The following is a 21,771-nucleotide window of genomic DNA, read 5'->3' as shown; positions in this document are numbered from 1 at the left end:
GAGGCAATCCACGTGGCATGAAGCTCTGAAGAGAATCTGTGCACTTACCTTAGCAACAACGAAAGACCACCCTCCATACACACTGCACAGGGACTCAGCGACCATATAGGCTACTCAGAATCAGCCTTAGACACATGCCCCCCTTAAATTTATTGTAAGAAGGTTTCCATCCCTTTATCCTGCTTTCAGTTTTCATTCTCTTATTCCATTGAGGATAGATATATCCCTTCCTTATCCCATTTTGCCTCTCTATCCTAAGGAATTATCTGGTATGTGCTTGATTCCACCATGTCTACCTGAGTGCCACCATTTCACTGAACAGAAAAGACACCAGATAAAAACAGAAGCACAAGCTTAAACCTTAAAATAGCTCTCCATATTTTTTACTTTTTTAATATAATAGAAGATATACCACAAATGACCATTAACTATCCAGAGTAGAAATCAAAATTTAGAATAACAAATGTGTTATATGTATCATGTTGATCATTCACTTTAAAATAAAGGACAGGGTTCTTACACACACAGAAAACTATACTTATTCTTCTAAATTGAACTGCAGAAAAAGTGATCATCATATAGAGATCTACAGTTTCTGAAGTAGTGAAAATGATTGGATAGATATTGTAATAAAGAGGAAATTAAAAACATATCAAATCAGAATCTGTTTCTGGTTCAGAATAACTTTGATATGTCTGAATTTCTTTCTTCTCATAATATCAGAAAAATACATATAATACCATATTTTATTTCTTATGGGACAAACAAGAAACTGTAGGAAATTCCTGTGGGAAAAATTTTTTAGCTCCATGTTTATTTGAGGGAAACATAAAATGAAGTATTGTGACACAGGCCAGATTGGATTGAATGGGGGCAGGGAGGGTGGCAGAAGGTTTGAATGCAAAAGGGCCAAGAGAGAGTGCAGAGCAGACCTTGCAGTCTGCACTGGGCTTCCAGCTCAGGGACAGGGGCTGGGGGAGCCATCAGGGAGGACAGGATCTACTGGGCACTGAGCTAGGATGAAGCCAGGTCCAGAGAAAGCGTTACTGCTCTCTGAAGAATTAGAGCCAAGCTGGAGTGATGTCATGAGGAGAGGTAGGGGCAGAGGTCCTGCCTTCCCAGCTGTCCACCTTCACTTCAGCTCAGGAGTCCTGCAGGAGGCAGAGGAGAGTTAGTGTGCAGACCTAACTCAGAAAATGGCTGCTTTCCCACCATAAGTGCTTCTCATTATAGCATGTGGGAAGGAGGAGGGAAGACTTTCTACCGACCCTCAGCCAATGGTATTTTACAGCATAGCTGGGTTTTGTCTTTCACTGTTGGTTTGCTTGTACCACTTGTGAATCTGGAACTAAGGGCACGGTCTTTTGGCTTTATCTGCTCAACACTGCAATTATAAGACTTGAGCCACAGCTCCACTTCTGGCTTCTTGGTAGTAAATTGGACTTAAGCATCTCATGGGCTTTCCTGCTCTGACCAGGTTTGAATCAGGATCCTCAGTTCTCAGCCTCCTGAGTAGCTGGGATTACAGGCATGGGATTACAGCCAGCCATCTCTGGCTCTAGCACAGTTTTGATTAAACTCAGAGTGGAGATGGGGTGCAGTTCAGTGGTACAGATTTGTCTAACATGCACTAGGCCCTCAAGTGGAATGTCAGAAGCACAAGAACACAAAGGAAACAAATCTTAAAGAGAACAAGACTTAGTTTATATTTCTGCTTCATCAAAACTTTGATTGCAGATTTATGGCAGTACTTCTGCCTTGTGTCATTTGCTGTAGGATTAGAGAACGTTACCTGCTGGTTGAAGTCCAGAGTGTCCTGCAATGGAGACAAAAGGACAGACACTGAACTCTACAGAAGCCATTCCACCTGCAAACACAGCACCCACGACTCACACCTGCCCCCTGAGACTTCTCTAACACCACTGAGGCAGGAGAGATGGGGGACTGGCATAGAAGAGACAGGGAAAGTTTCTTCTTTTTAATAAATAGAAAAAGGGCCAGACTCAGAAGTTCAAACCAGTGAGCAACTCAAAAAGCAGTGAAACTTCCATCCACTCAAATGTTAAAGATAAGAGACCTGAAAGGGGCTGCCAAAGCCTTCTCTGTTAAAATGGTTTTGTAAAAAAGTAGTGAGGAAATAGCTCTGCAAATGCACATAGACAAGAGGAGAGGCTTGTCTGGAACAGAGGAAGTCCTAAAGCTCACCTAGGATTGTTCCCCTGTTTCAGGTAGGACCAGGGGCATCTGTCTATGTTAGAATAATAAGCAACATACATATGAGCCACTGAGATCCTCTGCTTGGGTGGAGGCTGCCAGATGACATGCCCACGCCTATTCTCTCAGCTCCCAATAAGGAAGACAGCAGGGAACTGCTGCCATTCTGAACCTTTAAGTGCCACTTCCTGCATATAGGGAACTGGAAATGTTTTCCTAGCTTTCTGTCTCTCTCTATTTTAACCTTGTTCTACTAAAATTAATCCTTGATAAACACTTTCAGCTCATGATTCTCTCTCCTTTCAGGAGACACCATGGCATGCTTTCAGTGAAGCTAAGGGACACCCTCATGCATTCTCTGGTGAGAGTTGCAGAATTTCCTGAGCATTTCAGGTCATGTGAGAACAGGAAACTTTCCACAGGTGCCTTGCTGTCCTCAGAACTAATCTCAGTGATACCACTTTTTTTTTCTTAAAAAAAAAAATCAGTGCACTGCGATTCTCAGCCACGAGAAGGTGGAAGGACCCAGGGTCAGCTTGCGATTAGGTCCCCTCCTGTATCCCTACCTGTTCACAAAAATCTGTTACGTTTGCATTTCCCCAGTGCTGTATTGCTTTCCCCCAGTTGCAACAAGCTCATTACTCCTCCTTCTTGGAATATGACTCTCCCCCCAATTCCTGTACCTCATCTAACACCTTCTCAAAATCTTCTTCTTGGAACTGATTCTACCCCCTGAATTCCCATGGTCCATGTAATGTGACCCATGTGAATGCCCTCTAAGTCTTGTTTAAATTCCACCCAACCTGTGCACTGCTGCTCCCTCCATTCCTGCTTGGAGAGCCCAGCAGGTCTGTCACCCAGGAAATCCTTGAGCCCATACTGGTGGCTCACCTCTCCTTTCTGACAGAAGGTTCCTTACCTTTTGAGTTCCTGTGGTAGATGAACAGCCCTGCACCCAGGAAGAGCAGCCCTAGCACAAAGCCCCCAACTCCACTCATCATCTTGCCCTGCGCAGATCCAGATTGGGGCTCTGAAAGGAGACACCAGGATTAGTTACACGTGTATGACATCAGAAATTCTCCCATGAGACCCCGAGAGTCAGACTCTTGAGCAGATCAAAGCCTGCCCCAGATGAATGAGATTTAGCCATTCGTGGAAACAAGAGAATTAAAAGTCACCCTGAGCCAGGTGCCAGTATCTCATGCCCATAATGCTAGACACTCAGGAGGCTGAGATCTGAGGATGGTGGTTAGAAGTTAACCTGGGCAGAAGAATGTCTGTGAGGCTTTATCTGCTATTGAGCACCCAAAAGCCAGAAATGGAGCTGTGGTTCAGATGGTAGAGTGAGTTTGAAGGAGTGGAGTGCTAGCCTTGAGAAAAGAAGATAAGAGAAAGCACCAAGGCCCTAAGTTCAAGCCCTAGTACTAGCATGATCACACACACATGCTCATCAACCTTAGTCACTGAAAGGTTCATACACTGGCTTCATGTAATTGTCACAGGGCTGAAGAGCCACCAGGTCTCTGAAAACTGTGGAACTCAGTCATGTTACAGAGCTGGTAAAGGATGACAGAGCTAATGGCAGACAGAGCTGAGACTGGATGAACCTCATGTCAGGAAGGACCCTGCATTGCTACTCTTCTCAGATCACAGTGAACAACCCAGACAGTAGCACCCACACATAAGCTCAGCCCTGAGGCTGAGGCTGGGCCAGGACTGAGGAGGTAACTAGGATCTGTGGTGTCACAGGGCTTTCAGAACAGTGTCTTGATTGACACACTCATGTCCCCATGGCTCATGGGTGTTTCTAGAAACATCTCAGCCCCATGCCCCCAGTGACCTATGCTGAGGGAGAGAGCATGGAATGGGTGAGAATCCAGTGTGGGGAGAGAATCCTGAAGCTGTGCTGTAGGGAGAGGAGCCCTGCACTCCGCAGGCAGCCAGGTCTGCATCTGGCCTGAGGCTTTATACAGTCACCAACATGCTCACTCACTCCACTCCACGGTGACAGGACCGTCCAGGCTGGGGTGCTCCACGTGGCAGGTGTAGACGTCCCCCTGTTGGGGGGTCATCTCCAGCATCACCATGATCTGGAAGGTCCAGTCTCCATTGTAGACCAGGCCTGTGGACACCACCCCAGCCTGCTCCTCCTGGCCATTGCGGAGCCATCTGACTTCAATGTTGCCTGGGTAGAATCCATGCACAGCGCACACCAGGAGGTTGTGGTGCTGCAGGGGTTCAGTCTTTGTGGGGTACACGGTCACCACAGGCTTAACTGGGGAAGAAAAGGCAGAATAAGTCAGAAAGCAGCAGAATCCTCATTGGTTTGCTGCCTTCCTGTGTTTGTCCAACATTCCCAGGTTTCAGTCCCGGCTGGTGATACAAGTTCTAACTGGTAGCACCATGGAAAAGCAGGCTACAGGACTTGCAGATGGTAGGATAAATGGATAAAACTTGCCTGACAATGAAATGCAGGCACAAAAGAATGAGGGACACGAAAACAACGAATGAAGAATTAAAGATGGGGCTCTTCATCCTTGGCTCCATGACCTTACAGCAACCAGAAAGGAGAGTCATAACCATGTGTCTGTCTCAACGGCTCCAATTCTCTGGATTAAGCCAAGGCCAGGCTCTGTGAGAAGGAAGGTGGTTGGATGGGCTTATGCTCTGTCTTCCTGTGGCATGTCCATGACACAGGCTCTCTTTCTCCCTTTCTCATTTCTCTACTGATAATTCTTCCCCTCACCTTCACCATGTGCACACCTTGCCTGTCTTCTCTGGCCCAGCATAAGAACTGAGGTCCCCTTAGCTGCCCTGAATTTCTGGTAATGTATTTGTGGTAGTAGTCAGGTAGTCAGAGATTAAATATGTCTTTTTCTCGTTTGGATTCACTGATAATTTCAAAATAATCAGTTGAAAGGAATTGAGGAAATCCCCTTTTTCTATCAGTGGTGGGGTGCTGTGCCACTGGCCTATTATCCCAGCTAGGAGACTGGGTGCAATGGCGGGAGGCTGTCATCCCGTGACAGGAGGAGACTCCTGCAGAAGTGAGGTGAGATGCAGACATAAGGAGCCCGGCGATAATGTTGTTTCAAATAACTCTCATGAGCAGAGTCAGACGTTAACTCCAGAGGAGGAAAAAGCAGTTCAACTTCCCGACCACTATACCTTCTGTTAGGTGCTGAGTTCAAGAGTGGAGACCTGAGACCTGCTATCTGAATCTGCCCTTCCTATGAAGGTGCAAAACCCTGCCAGCTCCATCAGTGGGTAGAGGTGGACAGTGGGAGGCAAATCTGGGAAAAAGAGGCCCTGCCTAAAGCTCAACGATTTCCCGAAGGTTTATATAGGCTCCAAACCTTCTTCATATTTTAGAACATGAGCAGCACTCGTCTTGGCCAGACTGAACCATGGTGCAATGCTCAGGAGTTGAGGAGCTCCACAACCACGTGCAACCCACCAGGAAGAATGAAGGCCACTGCCATCTTGATTCTTCACCACCCTTTCCTATGTGGGAACCACGAATTATAGATCTCTCATTTTCCATTTCTCTTTGCTTTGCCCTTCTTTTTAAAAAAATTTTCTTTGTTGAGATTAAGTGATTATATAAATTTCACAATATTGTGAAACAGTGATACTTAGGTAAAGTACCAAACACATTTTAACCTTTGTTTTGTTTTGTTGGTCATGGGGCTTGAACTCTGAGCTTGGTACTATCCCCCAGCTCTTCAGCTCAAGGCTAGTGCTCTACCACTTGAGCCACAGTGCCACTTCTGGTTTTCTCATGGTTTATTGGAGATAAGAATCTCACAGACTCCTTCCCAGGCTGGCTTTGAACCATGATCCTCAGATCTCAGCCTCCTGAGTAGCTAGCATTACAGGCGTGAACCACTGGCACCAAGCCACATTTTAACCTTCACAAGGCAAACTGTCATTATCATGGTTCATAACACTTGTGAAGTCTACACATTTTGATGATATAACTATTTCTCCCAAATCAGGAGACATGTACATTTCTTTCTTTTTGCTTAGTATGAGCCATTCCCTCTTTCTCATTCCCTCCCTCCCTTCACTGTCCTTGAGTTGCTTAGTTCACTTTCATCCATGTCCAGCGCAGCTGATGGCCTCTGCTCTATGTTACCCCCTGTTTCCCTCTGAGTCTGTGTCTGCTCCTGGCTTCCCTCAGATGTGCACATGTGTATTCCATATGTGGGGCCAAGAACATGGAGTCGTCTAAAAACAATGCAATAAATTAAGAAGAGCTCCTTTGTTGCTTGAGTACTGTTTACCTTGCCATATCTTGTCTCATTTTGAATTTAACGTCCACATATCAGGGAGACCATGTGCCTTTGTCTCTCTGAGCTGGGCTTACCTCACTCATCATGATTTGGTCTAGTTCCATCCGATTCCCTGCAAAGGCCATTGTTTTCTTTTTAATGGCTGCGTAATATTCCATTGTATATAGGTACCACAATTTATGGAAGCATTCATCTGTTGTGGGGCATCTGGGTTGTTTCTTATCTTGGGTATTGTGAACAGTTGCTTAGCCCTTGTTATATTAAGAACAGTCCTTGCTGAAACTTTGCCCTTGTGGACTGTTTTTGTGAAAGGCTCCTGAAGTGCCTTTCATGAGTGGATGTCAAGGACCTGTGGATTTTCCTGGGCAGGGGTGGGTTGGAGCCCTCACCTGTCATCTGATGACAGAAGGCCCACAGGCCAGCCTGGGCATAAAGTGGATCCTCACTGTAAATAATCAAGGAGGGGAGGTGGTGGAGACCTGGTTCCAATGGTGGAGCACCTACCTGACTTTCAGGCCGGAGGCCTGAGTTCCACCCTGAATTGTGCCAAAAAAAAAAAAACAAAGAAAGAAAGAAAAAGAAAAAAAAGGGGGGGGGAGTGAGGGGAAGGATGGAGGGGGAGGGGAGGACAAACTGTTAGGGGAGGGGGAAATGGGGAGGGAGGGAGGGGAGAGGGGGTGGGGGAGGGGGACAGAGGACAGGGAAGGGACAGCAGGGGGGAGGGAGGGAAATAGGAAGGGAGGGGGAGGGAGGGTAGGGAGGGGAGGGGAGAGGGGAGGAGCTGGAAGCAGGACACGGAGGGGGAGGGGGGAGCAGGGAGCCTGCAGCGGGGCCAGGTGGGAGGGAAGGGTGGAGGGGGAAGGGTGTGAGGGAGGGGAAGGGTAGGGGCAGGGGGGATGGGGAGCAGGGCAGGGTCGGAGGTGAGGGGGGGGAGGGAGGGAAGGAGGAGGACGGGGAGGGGGAGGAGGAGGGGAGGGGGAATGAGCAGGGGTGGGAGGGGAGGGAGGGGAGGGGAGGGGAGGGGGAGGGAGAGTAAGAAGCAGGGAGGGGGGAGGGGGAGGGCAGAGGGGCGGGAGGGCGTCTGGAAGTTATTCGTTTCCATCATCTTCTGCTCTGTGTTTGGGTTCAGATCTGAGCGTTTTCTCAGGCTGGCAGCAGACGCGGGCGGCGCACAGGCACGTGCGCACACACGCGCAGGCGCACGCGCACCCGCACGCACGCGCCCCGCGCCCCGCCCTCCCCGCACGCACGCGCCCCGCGCCCCGCCCTCCCCGCACGCACGCGCCCCGCGCCCCGCCCTCCCCGCACGCACGCGCCCCGCGCTCCCCGCACGCACGCGCCCCGCGCTCCCCGCACGCACGCGCCCCGCCCTCCCCGCACGCACGCGCCCCGCGCTCCGCGCTCCCCGCACGCACGCGCCCCGCGCTCCGCCCTCCCCGCACGCACGCGCCCCGCGCTCCGCCCTCCCCGCACGCACGCGCCCCGCGCCCCGCGCTCCCCGGGCCGGCCCCGCTCACCTCGGCGCTGCACGGTGAAGCCGTACCCGACCCCGTAGTTGTGTCGGCACACGGTGTCCACCTCCGCCCGCTTCTGCTCCAGGAGGTCCTGCTGGCTGTTCCAGTACTCGGCGTCCCGCCGCCCCAGCTCGGTCACCGCGCGGTACTCCCCGACCTCGCTGTCGAAGCGCACGTACTCCGCCCCGTTGTAGAAGCATCTCACCAGATAGCGCACCCGCTGCGTCCCGTTGAGGAAGTGACACTCGAATTTAGCTTGTTCCAGGAACCGCGCTGCGGGGACAGGAGCGGTTACTGCAGGGCCGCGTTGACCTCTGACCCCAGGACTCGGCTCTGAAGGGTCAGCTCCCTGCAGGACCCCGAGACGATTAGACACGAGACGGAGGGGACAGTGACCCTCCAGGACGAGGACGCCCAGAGCCGCCTGTGTGCGGAGGGGGTGCGGGGCGGGGCGGGGCGGGGCGGGTCCCGCACACTTCCGGAGTCAGGCACCTGACATCACCAAGTCCACCAAGAACAGAGCAGGCGGCAGACCCGGGAAATTTCCACCCATTCCCCACAAAACGTGGAACAGTCCTCCCCTCTCTACCTTCTATTCGGAATCTACAACCTCCCTTCCCCGCAGGGAGAGGATCAGAAGCGCGAGCTCTCCCTCCCAGGGTTCTTATTCTGGGCCCAAAGTAAAGCAGCCTTAGTTCTGTCATTCCAGCAAGGCCGAAGGTCTCCCTCTGCAGGGGGGGATGGAAGAGAAACAGGAGAGAGACAGCAAGAGGCACCTTTGGGAACAGAGTGGGGCCAGACTGGAAAGTCCTGAGGCCTCTGGAGAGGCCTGCTGTTTGCAGAGAGGCCTGGGGAGAGTGGAGAGGCCTGCAGAGAGGGAGGAAGGAAGGAAAAGGAAAGGCCTGCCCCAATGGAGGTTTGGAGGTCTGGAGGTTTGGAGGTTTGCTGACCGACTAATAGGAGGTTTGCAGACTGACTAATAGGAGGTTTGCTGACCGACTAATAGGAGGTTTGCTGACCGACTAATAGGTTTGCTGACCGACTAATAAATGTCGAGGCTGTTCTTTGGAGGTTTGCAGGTGAAGGCTGCTCTTGGCTCTGGGTAGCTAGCCCATGACAAGTTAGTCATAGATCCCTTTCTAGTGTAAATAAAATTCTTTTGTCACCTATAACCCTGCTTCTGAGGATTGTCTCACTCCCACGTCAGTACAGTTGGACCCCAGCAAGATAATCCATCCGGAGGGCAGCAGGCCTTGGCCCCCAGAAAACCCCTCACAGGTGAGCACCTCAGCCCTCAGGGGAGAGAGCCTCCCTCCAGCATCTGTTTCCCAAGGACCAACATAGACAGGAGTCATTAGGAAACTCTGCAGGGGTAAGTCTGGGTAGGCCTGCGTCTGGAGAGACGCACTGGAAGGCTGGACACAGCACTACTTCCCAAGTCCAAGGCCGGGATGAGGTGTTGCCCTCCACCTCCTGGGACTTCCTCAAGAGATCATCTGAGGCTTCCTCAAGAGGTCATCTGAGACCTTCTTGGGAGGTCATCTGGGTCATGTGGGACATGTGGATTGAGTGTGTGAGGCTACTTGTCTGTCTGTTTTTAGTAGTTCTATCTGTATCCTGTATATACCTCTATTTAATCCTTTTTCCAGGTTGGCAAAACAATGTGCTAAGGTTCTTGTAGGTGAAACTGTAACTGAAAAATCTTCTGCCCCAGTGTTACAGGCCCCAGAGGAAGACCCACTGGTGCACTCCCCCTCCTATTCTCTGCCATTAGCACCTCAGATGTGAAGTCCCCACCCCCACCCCATGCCAGAAGTGGTTCCTTGTACCAGCCTGAGGTAGTAAAGGTGGTGCAGTCCCCTTACCACCCCTGAGACAGGAGCATGGGGGAGACTGTGGGCAGGCCCTGTTTCTAGGGTATGTTCCCTTTACAACTAGTGGCCTGTATAACTGCAAACAACAAAACAGTGTTTGTCACACACCAGCCCACCTGGGACGATTGCCAGCAACTTTTACAGGTGCTGTTCACTTTGGAGGAAAGAGACAAATCTGGCTCAGTGCCTTGAAGGCAGTCCTTGGACCAGATGGTTTTCCCACTGATGACCCAGTGCGTTTGGAGCAAATCTTTACCCAGACTCACTCAAGCTGGGAGTCCAACATTGATTGAGGTAAGGAGGCGCTTACCAATTATTGCCAGGCTCTGTTGGCAGGGATACGGGCAGCAGCTAGGAAGCCAACTAATTCATCTAAGGTGAGTCAGACAATACAGCTCCCAGAGATTCCCTCACTGCTGTTCTAAATGTCTCTTGGCAGCTATAGGACTTGTATGCCTACAGGTCCTGAGGCCCCCGAGAAGCAGAGAGCCCTAAACATGGCCTTGGTTACCCAGTCAGCCCCAGATATTAGAAAAAACCTTGAAAGGTTAGACAGTTTTGAGGGAATGGTGTTATCTGAGGTGGTTGTGGTTGCCCAGCGGGTGTTTAATAACAGAGATAGAGTAGCAACACCAGGACAGGGATAAAGAAACCCTTGGCAATGGTATGACTTGTTTCTAAATGCCAGTAGGGAACCTCTAGGACTAGACTAGTGTGTTTATTACAAGGAAAACAGACATTGAAAAAGGATCGTCCAAAGATGGAAAATGACAGGTTAAGTTAGGGAGTTACCTGCCTGAAAACATTGTCCATGTCTCCTGAGAAACATGGAAAGGAGCTTGGGGCTCTGAAATCTAACCTTGATGAACTTAAAAATCTCTGGCCAGGCACTGGTGGCTCACGACTGTAACCCTAGTTACTCAGGAGGCTGAGATCTGAGGATCGCAGTTCAAAGCCAGCCTGGGAAGGAACATTCATCAGACTCTTACCTCTAAATACCAGAAAACCAGAGTTAGTGTCATGACTCCAGTGGAAGTGTCCTTGCCTTGAACTGAGGAGCCCGGGGACAGTGCCAGGCCCAGAGTTCAAGCCCCACAACCAAAAAAGAAATCAGCTCTCTGAACTGAACGAAAAATGTGGTGAGGACCAAGAAAAATTCACGCACTCCTGTCTGAAAACACTGGCTTAAAGAAGACTCTGCACCTCCAGTACATGCCAGTCAGAACCACAGAGAGGCTAAAAGCACATTCAACAGCATGCTGGAGAGAACCAAGAGAAAATTATTGGACATGAAGAAAAGATTTGAAGACATAATCCAGGAATTGTAAAAGCCAAAGATGAGAACCACATCCTCAAAAGGAACCTGGAAAACTCTGAGAATGAAATGAAAGCCAAGTACATCATCCTGGGTGAGCAGGAGCCCAAGCAGGGGGGCACGGGTCAGAGGCTGAAGGAGCCACAGGAACCAACGCTGCCGTCCTGGCTGATTACAAGCCAGGCCAGGAGGAGATCCTGATGCTGCATGTGGAGATCAAGACCTGGAAGAAGGAGCTGGACATGATAGAAGAATGTATTAGGCTGGGGTGCACGCCCATTATCAGCTTTTGAAGAGTGGAGGCAGGAATTCAACACAACAGAGAGAGAAATAAAAGAGCAGATAGTGGAGCAGACACAGAAGTGCCATGTCAGAAAAGCAGAGGCCAAGAAAAGTGAGCAGGCTTTCCCTCCATGAAGTCCACTTCCCACAATTCACCAGGTGAGGTTCCTCTCTTACACGCCCTCTCCACATGTTCCATCTTTGCAGCATTTACCTGTTAGCAACTTTCTACCCACATTACATAGGCTTGGCAGGCTAAGGCCACACTGGATTTCAAGACAGTTTTAGTCAGTGGCCTGGGGCAATTTACCAGGTGACAAATAACCAGATATAAGCAGACATGGAAAGCTTGAGCCTGGAACCACTTTTTGCAAGTACAGTCTCCACATTTGTATAGAAGAGGCCAAGAAAAGTGAGCAGGAAAACAACAGGCTCAAGAAGGAGATTGTCACTCACCAGAAAGAGTTAAAGGACACGAATCCTCTGATAGGGAATGCCCAAGAAATGGAAAGAGCAGTAGGCAGAAAAACAGAAGAGGAAACAAACTGTTGAAAGATCTGTCAACAAATACACTGGAGTGAAGAATGAGGAAGGGAAGCTATTAGAGGAAAAGGCCAAACAGACAGCCAAGATCCTCACCACACAAAGTCTAATTCAGAAGCAGCATGTCCCAATGGAGCAGGTGGAGGTGCTGAAAAAGTCTCTCAATGGCATTGTGGAGAGCTTAAAGGAGGAGCTGAAGAGCAAGCAAAGGAGCTGTGAGAATGAGCAGCAGGCTGGGAGCAGGCTGCAGCAGCAGTTGGACAATCAAAGCAACTCTCCTGTGGCCCTGGCAGAACACTTGCAGGTTAAGGAGGCCTTTGAGAAGGAGGTTGGATCATGAAAGCAAGCTGGAGAGAAAAGGAGGAAGAAGAAACCAAAATAAGACAGAAGAAGTCTCCAAGCTCCAGACTGAGGTTCAGAGTACTAAACAGGTGTTAAAGAAATTAGAGACCCCTGATGATCAGGGAAACAACTGAGCCTATCAGGTAACTTGTAAGGCTGCCCCAAAATCAGTGGGGCCTCATTAAGATGAAAGGAAGAAGCAAGAAAATCAGTGGTAATGTGTGCAAATATGGAGACTACACTTGTGAAAAGTGCTTACAGGCTCAAGCCTTCTATGTCTGCTTATATCTGGTAACTTACCCCAGGTACTGCCTAAAACTGTCTTGAAAACCAGTGGGGCCTCAGCCTGCCAAGCCTATGAAATGAATGTAGAAAGGTACCAACAGGTAAATGCTGGAGAGACAGAACATGTGGAGAGGGTGCATAAGAGAGGAACCTCAGGGTGACTTTTGGGAAGTGGACTTCATGGAGGTAAAGCCTGGAAAGTATGGGTTTTGGTATCTGCTAGTACTAGTAGACATTTTCCAGGCTGGGCTGAGGCATTCCCAACAAAAACCAAAACCACTCACATAACAGCTAAAACTTACTCCATGAAATAACTCCTCGATTCAGCTTACCCTTAGCAGTGGAGTTTGACAATGGGCCTGCCTTCATGACCCAAACCACTCAATTATTAGCTAAAGCCCTAGGAATAAATTTGAAGTTACATTGTATTTATAGACCTCAGAGTTCAGGACAGGTGGAAAGAATTAATTGGACCTTCAAGGAAACTTCAACTAAAGTAATTACAGAGACTGGCCATGACTGGGTAAACCTCCTCCCCTTTGCTCTCCTCCAAGCAAGATACACCTCTTACCCATCCCCTTCAATGTAATTTATGATAGACTGCCCCCTTCTGTTCCTAAACTGGGGGAAGCTATACTAACAGAAATGTCTAACCACAATCTTCTACAGTCACTGCAACATGTTCTGTTGCGTGCCTGTCCTTTGGTAGCTGAAGCTCATCAACCTCCTGAGAAAAACTCCCCCCGCTCTTTGTCACCTGGCAGCTGGTGTGGGGAAAAAGGCATCTGCTCCTGAACTGGAGCCCAGGTGGCAAGGACCTTACTCAGTAGTGCAAACTACATTGTCGCTATTAAAGTGGCAGGAAAACAGCATTGGAGCCATCACTCAAGTGAAAAAGGCAGTCGAACAATATCCAGAGATGGATGCAAGATGGTCTGTTCAGATACTCAGAGGATCCCTAAACATAAGGCTTACTAAGAGTTAACGTTTCTAACAGGGATATGATGCTTTGCTATAGTTGCACTTCCTTGTTCTTAATGCATTACTAAGACTTCCCATGGGGAGAGCTTTTCTGCCCATTCCTTTGTACAGGTGGCTTGTTATTATCTGTTGAAGTTGTTGTACTTTAAGCCTGTTAGTTGAGGGGAAAGGGGAGTTTAGGGTTTGCCCCAAAAGAAGGATGTAAAAAATCAGTGATTTGATTGGACATGAAAACCAGTGGGGAATGTGAGGACCACCCGGCAGTTTGGCCAGCCCTGTGCTGATGTCATTGCCCCAGGGCCGGGCTGCTGGAGGGCAAGGGGTGTCAAGGAGCAGTTGGGCAGTGGGCAGCTTTGGGCAGGGTGTCAGTGGGCCGTTGGAACCAGTGGAGTGGGGGAGGGTCAACCTATATATAGGCTGTGTATTCTGAGTTATGGGGGTGGAGAAAGAGATGGTAGAGAGAGAGACAGCAAGAGGCACCTCCCAGAGCAGAGTGTGCAGGGCCTGTGGAAAGTCCAGAGGCCTCTGGAGAGGCCTGCAGAGAGGCCTGTGGGGAGGCAAGAGGCCTGCAGAGAAGGAGGAAGGAAGGAAAAGGAAAAGCCCACCCCTTCGGAGACCTGGAGGTTTGAAGATTGGCAGACCAACTAATTAGAGGTTTGCAGAACCACTAATAAAGGTAGAGGCTGCCTCTTTGGCGGTTTGGAGGTCTGGAGGTTGAGGCTGCTCTTGGTTCTGGGTAGCTAGCCCAGGACAGGGTAGTCACAGGCCCCCTTTCTATTGTAAATTAAACTCTTTTGTCACCTTTAACCATGCCTCCATGGATTTTCTCACTCTGAGGTCATTACAGAACCAGAAGATATGGAAAGCAAGATCCATGATGTAATCACTTCCCCAAACACCAGCACCCCACCCATTCACCTTTCCTACCCCAGAGGCAGAACAAGCCCAGAGGGCAAGGGACCCCTGTGACATTACACCACATGGCACCTCACACACCCCTCCACTTGGGTGCTGTGCTGGGGACCACCAAGCAGGAGCTGGGTAAGGACTTGGCCCTCACAGCCCCTGCCCCACTCCTGCTGGGAGCCTCCATCCACTCCTTCCACCTCTCATGCCCACAGCTCTTCATCCCTTTCTTCACAAGCCCTATCTGGAACATTCTGTGGAAATATCCTTAGCTTGGATCCTGGGGCAGGCCTGGGCTGCCCTTGGGAATTCAAACAGGGAAAATTCAACATTTGTCCTTGAGCTTAAATGAGTGAAAGTGAGGCACAAGAGCCGATAGTCCAGAAATTATCCAGGAAATGCAAGTGTCAGAATATGGAGTTCTATGACCAGAATAGCAAGAAGAACCAACGTGGAATTGGGAGGCAAGGAAGGACTGTGGGGAGTCACATTTGAGGTTTGACAGGGAAGGGTAGGAGGATGTGAGCCAGAGGAAGAGTGTGGTGAGGGCATTGGTTTTCATAAATAGGAAATGAGATAGAAGGATGGAGAGGACATTTTCTCTTTCCTTCCTAGCCGCCATGTAGTGAGCAGTTTCCTCCACCACACCCCCCACCATGATGTATTACCTCACCACAGGCCCAAAAGCAATGGAACTAACAGACCCTGGATTGAAATCTGTCTTCTGCAAAGAAACCTTTCCTCCTAGTCATTTGTTTGTGTGAGGTAGTTGGTCACAGTGACAGAAAGCTGATCATCAGTAACAACAGCAGGACCCCAGTGGCTCACACCTGTAATCCTAGCTATTGAGGAGGCTGGGATCTGAGGATCACAGTTTGAAGTCAGCCCTGACAGGAATATCAGTGGGACTCTTATCTCCAGTTAACCACCAGAAATCTCAAGTGGCTCTGTGGCTCAAACTGATAGAGGGCTAAACTTTATCGAAAAGTCCTCTACCTTTTTTGAAATGTTTAGATTTGTTGTATCCTCATCATACTTCATCTTCTCATGTCCTCAAACAAGAGCACAATGAATGCATACACTGTGTGTGGAGACTCTGCTAGTTTTATTGAATGTATTCTTAACTGGTTTTCAAGACTTTGATTTGCAGTTCTCTTGAATATATAGATACACATGTACTAAAATGTTTAATATTAGAATTTTCATGAATAAGTGTGCATATTTGTGTGGATATGTATATATATATATATTTGAATGTATTGGGGTATATAGATAGGTTTTCAGTTGGTCAACACAAGAAATTGCCAATCATTTCACTTATGGCTTTGTTATCACTAAGCTGCATTGTCATCTTCCCAACATATTCCCTCTTCTCCCTGCCATTGTCACTGATCCACTATTTCCACGCTCACTTCCTTTCTATTCAACACTGCACTACTTGCGATTGGATTGGTGTCCAATCTCTAGCTCCCAATGCTCATCCTAGAACCACCCCTAGCCAGGTGTGAACCTCTCATGTTTGTAGTCAGGACCTTACAGAATGGGAGAAACTGAGAAGATCGTATTCGCGCTGGGCATCATTGGTTTACATTTGTAATCCTAGCTATTCAACAAGATTGAGATCTAGAGGATCATGATTCAAAGCCAAAAAATGTCCTCCAGACTCCAGCTCCACGCACCATTTCCATTTTAATCACCTTTATGAACACACACTCAGAAGAATAATTTATTCTTTAAATCTTGGAATAATTTTTTCATCATTCAACAAATTTATTACTAATTTCCATTTTCAGCATCTGGGTGCAGAAGCACTGGTGTACTGGACTGTGCAGCACACAGAAGCTCATCCCTAAGTATCCAGTACAGAAGGGAGGGGTCTCCCCTCTACTCTGATGGGCCTGTAATCTGGGTCAAGCCCCAATTGTGTGATTGTGGGTGAGTTACTTAAACCCTTTAAGTTTTAGTTTGCATTGATACATAGGTGTATAAATGCCTCAGGCATGACAATTGCTACTTGCTAACTGACAAGCTGAAATAGATAGGCCTGCAAAAATGTTTCAATGCTCCATGCCAAAACAGCAGATCTGTTTATCACTCTATTCTTTAAAATATGGTAAACATATTCTAAGTCACTCATAAATAATAGCTGTGGGGAAAAGGATCTTTTTTTTCCAGAGCAGACAGGTAAGTGTTGCCCAGTGCTTCTGTATCATCTAGACTAATTTCTGCTCTCATATTCTCTCAGATTTTCTTTTTCTTTTTTTTTTGGGGGGGGGGGGGGTCCGGTCGTGGGGCCTGAACTCTGGGCCTGGGCGCTGTCCCTCAGCTCTTCAGCTCAAGGCTAGCGCTCTACCACTTGAGCCACAGCGCCACTTCCGGCTTTTTTCTTTTTGCTTATGTGGTGCTGAGGAATCGAACCCAGGGCCACAGGCATGCAAGGCAAGCGCTCTACCACTGAGCCACCTTCCCAGCCCCTTCTCTCAGATTTTCTAAGGACTCTTGTCCCACAGCACAGCCTTTTTTCACAGGCAAACTACTTAGCCATCTCTTCTCCAACCCTCACTTCCTCAGTTCTTTCTTCAATCCCTGCAACCCAGTTTCTTCCGCAACACTCTTCCTACAGCCAAGGTCAAGTACAGAGGATCCAGGATTCACTTCCCTGTCCCACTTTCCCTCACCACCACTGGCCATTCCTGCCCCCCTCCTTCTCCTCCTCCAGTTGCCTTCAATTCCCATGGGTCACTTCCCCTTGCTCTTCTGCCAGGATCTCTGCTACTCTGGTGCTCTTCTCAGTCCCTTTGCTGCCCCACCCTTCTTGGTTCTTACATACGATCTCTCCCTAAGTAATGCATTTGACTTCTTGAAATCTAGCCCAGTACTTGTGTCAGTGATTCAACATAATTCCTCCCACCTTAGCCTCACCCTGAACTCAGCTCTCTTATGTTCACCTGACCCTTAACAGCTCCACACAGACATTTCAAAATCATCTCATACTTGGCCTTGAACAAAACTTTTAGCTTGTAATTGTCCACTTGAAACCATGTCCTGTTGCTGTCTTGCCTGTCTCTGCAGAAAGTTTCACCATCCTCCTGACTATGAAGCCAAGATGCTCAGGAATAAACTTAATCCTTTCTCCACCCCCTATGGTTAATGCATAGTTCATGCAAAGCCCTGTCCCTCAAGTCCATCAGATTTTTTTTTTTTTTTTTTTTGCCGGTCATGGGGCCTGAACTCTGGGCCTGGGCGCTGTCCCTCAGCTCTTCAGCTCAAGGCTAGTGCTCTACCACTGGAGCCACAGCGCCACTTCCGGCTTTTTCTGTTTATGTGGTGCTGAGGAATCGAACCCAGGACCTCATGCTTGCAAGGCATGCACTCTACCGCTGAGCTACCTTTCCAGCCCCCCATCAGATATTTGTCATTGTCTTCATGATGACAAGCCACAGGCTTGCCTTTCCTGGAGATTTCTGCTATTATCCTAAATGGTCTATCTACTTCCGAACCACAATAATCCAATCTTGTATATCAGCTAAAATTATTTTTAATTCAATGTGAATTAAAATACCTCAAAGGAGCTTAAATAAAATTTAGGTTTCCTTTGTGCTGATCCTAGGGCTTGAATTCATGGTCTGGGTACTGCCCCTTAGTTTTTCACTCAATGCTGTTGCTTTACTAATTTAACCACAAATCCACTTCCAGTTTCTCAGGGCCTAGTATGATTGGGCTCCTGACTTATCTCCATACCACCTCACCTTCTGCCATCCTACCCTAAATGAAGACACTTGCCTTCTTTTTCTCTTTCTTCTTTCAGCTAAATGCCACTTTCTCAGAGAGAGTTCCCTGAGAACTATAGTTGCCTAAATCTAATTGTTTTTCTTCCTCAATCCTGATGCCATTTCCCCCCAAATACTTTTTACTCTCTTCAACTTTCTTTTTTTGTTAGAAGCTTACTATCTTACTCTCCTGTCATCAGAGAAGGTTGCGTTGAGTCAGAGGACAGTATATAACTTACTCAAGAGCCTGTCATCTAAATGAAACCACCAAGGTTCTGGAAATGGACCACAGTGGCTGGCCTGGAAAGCAAAAAGTATTTCAAGCTCTTTTATTTTGATGAGATACTCTGTCTTCTACTTCCAGAGAAATTTAGACAAATTTTCTCTTTCTCTTCCTTCTAAGTGTCCACAGTTAAGGAAAAAAGCAAAATAATCAAAGAAATGAACTGCATGATCTCTGAGGGATCTTTTAAGGACCTGTGCAAAGCTCATGGATTTTTGGTAGTAGCAGTGGAAGAAGAAGAAGAAGAAGAAGAAGAAGAAGAAGAAGAAGAAGAAGAAGAAGAAGAAGAAGAGGAAGAGGAAGAGGAAGAGGAAGAGGAAGAGGAAGAGGAAGAGGAAGAAGAGGAGGAGGAAGAAGAAGAAGAGGAGGAGGAGGAAGAGGAGGAAGAGGAGGGGGAAGACGAGGGGGAAGACGAGGAGGAAGACGAGGAGGACGAGGAGGACGAGGAAGATGAGGACGAGGAGGAAGAGGGGGAAGAAGCAGGAAGGAGGGGGAGGAAGCAGGAGGAGGGGAGGAGGAGGAAAAAAGAGAGGAAGAGCAGGAGGAAGAGAGGAAGAGGAGGAGGAGGAGGAAGAAGAAGAAGAAGAAGAAGAGGAGGAGGAGGAGGAGGAGGAGGAGGAGGAGGAGGAGGAGGAGGAGGAGGAGAAGGGAAGAAGGGAAGACAGAGGTAACTAACTAGACATGGCTACTTAAAGGAAAACAGACCTTTGATATTTAAGACCACAAGTTTCCCTTCCTTGCCTATTGGTGTCTAGCCTGATGAGTTGAAAGCAGCCTTCAGGTTTTCTTTGTATCCCATGCTGCTCTGTGCTGTTTAAAGCATATTCCATTGCTGATATTTGGGACTGGGGCATAGTTCAAGTGGTAAAATCCTTGCATTGCAAGCCGCAGTTCAATCAGGTCCTGAGGTCAATCTCACGTGTTTCCAGAAATAATTGCTGATATTTCACTATTTTGACTTCTTAAAAATTAGATTTTCATATATTTTATTCAAGGTAGTTCAATCCTAGCTTGTGGTCTCAATCCAGAGAATGTAGGAGAAACTGGTAACACATAAGGTAAGAACAAATTCATAAAGTAAACCCTAACCTGTACCAAATTTTTTGGAAAGGTGCCTTAAGTACTTTAAGTCACTAGGGAACAATTACAGCTGTTCATTGTCCGTAACACTGTATCAAGCACACAGGAACTCTGCTTCAGCTACAAGCTGCTGACCACAAGAATAAAAAGATCACTAGCTGGCTGGCTACCGGTGGCTCACGCCTGTAATCCTAGATTCTCCAGAGACTGAGATAGGAGGATCAAGGTTCAAAGCCAGCCCAGGCAGAAAAGTCCCCATGAGACTCTTAAGTCCAATTAACCACTCAAAAAGCAGAAGTGGATCTGCGGCTCAAAGTGGTAGATTGCTAGCCTAGAGGAAAAGAGCTCAGTGATAGCACCCAGGCCCTAAGTTCAAGCCCTCCAACTAACAGAAAGAGAGAGAGAGAGAGAGAGATCACTAACCCCAGCATTCTTCAAGGCATCCCCAGCACAAGGACACAGGTTTTAAGAACACTAGAGCTCAAGGGCAAAGAGAGAAAATATGAAGTGCAACTCTTGGCGCAAACTCTCACTGGCCTTCTGACATTTTTCAGAGAAACCTCGCTAGTTCAATGCTTAACTTTTTTAAAATTAGAACAATAAAAAAGAGCAGAATTATACACTTAAAATAGAACAGAACTGTACACACAAAATGGACTAAAATAGAACAGAATTAAACATATAAAATAGACTACAGCCTGGATGGAATATAATCAAAAGTGAGGCATTTTTTATTGGAGAAGATCTAGAAAGAAATGATTTATACATATATGCGCCTTACACAGATCTCATAAAGAAGACATGCATTCAATTACTGTTTGTGGAAATAGTTTGGATTTCATACAAGTTAGGTCAGAAGTTATTGAAGAAATCTCAACTACTATGGGATTTGTCCTAGACAAAATGAGGGAGCTACCGCCTCCCTTCCCCCACCCATAGTAGCTCAGCACCCAAGATAATGCACTTACGTTGAAGGTCCCTGGTCAAAGCCACAGGAGGGCTCAGCACCATCAGCAGCACCATCAGAACTGCCATGTGGAAGCCTCCAGGGAGCCACAGGCACAGCATGCTGGAGATCAGGAGAAAACTAGTTAGAAGAGAGCAGTGAGAACTATGTACCCTTCTCTACTGATACTCCAAATAATAACCAAGATATTCATTGCTTTGATGCTGGATTGGCCAAGCTTAATGTGGACAAGCCAATCAGCAGTAGAGATGGAAAACATCACTTGTTGCTAGGTAGAGATCTAATATCAATGTGCTCTTCTGAAATGTAACCATTTCTTTCTTCATAAGAATGGTTTTTACTTAATATTTTAACTATTTAACCCATATGCATCTAAATTATTTCATTAGGGTCATTATCCTGAGCCAGTCGGGTGCTAGTCAGTGATGTAGTCAGAAGGTTGAGCCTTGTAGGGAACACACTCAGTTACTTATGAAAGATAGCTATTTGGACAACTACTGCCTGTATGTTTTTGTTTAGGAGTGAAAGTGGTAAAAGGCAGACAATGGCAGATTAGAAGGACTGCAGTCTGGTACTTACTGTACAATAACTTAGTGCTGTCGATTTGGATAAATTATATAACCCCTCCAATGTGAAATAAAGATTCTGAGATCTTTTCTGTAAGACAGTACTTGGAAAATTGTGTCCACATCAAGGAGCCATCTCTGCCGTTAACAGATGACACAACAGAATGGCAGCTGTTGATTGGAGAGCACAATCTATGCTTCCGCTAGGGATATCTCTGATAAGCTAATGAAACTGAAAGTCTTGCTGGTTTTAGTGTCACCTCAGAAAATGCATAGACAAGGGTCTTTGTGGTTATCCAAAGTTGCAAGCAGTCACACAGAGGACAGACTAAGGATCGCAGGGCAGCAGGAGAGATGCAAGGTCCTGGCAAGCTCCAGTCAGAAAATCACTTGTCCAGAAATCTGTGGAGTGTAGAATAAGGTCACCAGAATGGAGTCTGAATATAAACCCTCGTTCTTTGAATTGGTGTATATCTTTGGGAATCTATTAATTCTTTTGAGTTTTTCACTTGTAATCAAGGATTCCTTGATGTATTAATGCCATTTTTTATTCA

The 21,771-nt window shown here is 47.6% G+C and overlaps 1 protein-coding gene across 1 annotated transcript; it reads right to left on the bottom strand.

Annotated features, from left to right (window-relative positions):
• Positions 1–357: 357 nt before the first annotated feature.
• LOC122111153 (HLA class II histocompatibility antigen, DR beta 4 chain-like) lies at positions 358–20,816 on the bottom strand. The gene is made up of 6 exons (XM_042683890.1): positions 20,653–20,816; positions 8,027–8,296; positions 4,208–4,489; positions 3,134–3,244; positions 1,793–1,816; positions 358–1,151 (listed from the first exon to the last, which is right to left on the bottom strand). The coding sequence occupies exons 1-6, from the start codon at positions 20,750–20,752 to the stop codon at positions 1,138–1,140; spliced, it is 801 nt and encodes a 266-aa protein (XP_042539824.1). The 5' UTR covers positions 20,753–20,816; the 3' UTR covers positions 358–1,137.
• Positions 20,817–21,771: the final 955 nt, after the last annotated feature.

This window comes from Dipodomys spectabilis, unplaced genomic scaffold, assembly GCF_019054845.1.
Source record: "Dipodomys spectabilis isolate Male_0828 unplaced genomic scaffold, ASM1905484v1 ptg000085l, whole genome shotgun sequence".
Classification (NCBI taxonomy): domain Eukaryota; kingdom Metazoa; phylum Chordata; class Mammalia; order Rodentia; family Heteromyidae; genus Dipodomys; species Dipodomys spectabilis.
Note: the sequence above shows the minus strand (reverse complement) of the source record. Positions and strands in the feature narration are given on the sequence as shown.

Coding starts and splice junctions, on each gene's coding strand:
- LOC122111153 (XM_042683890.1), bottom strand. CDS start 20,752: ATGCTGTGCCTGTGGCTCCCTGGAGGCTTCCACATGGCAGTTCTGATG. Junction 8,297..20,652: donor TTTGACCAGGGACCTTCAAC/GTAAGTGCATTA, acceptor CTGTCCCCGCAG/CGCGGTTCCTGGAACAAGCT. Junction 3,245..4,207: donor TCCTGTCACCGTGGAGTGGA/GTGAGTGAGCAT, acceptor GTCTCCTTTCAG/AGCCCCAATCTGGATCTGCG.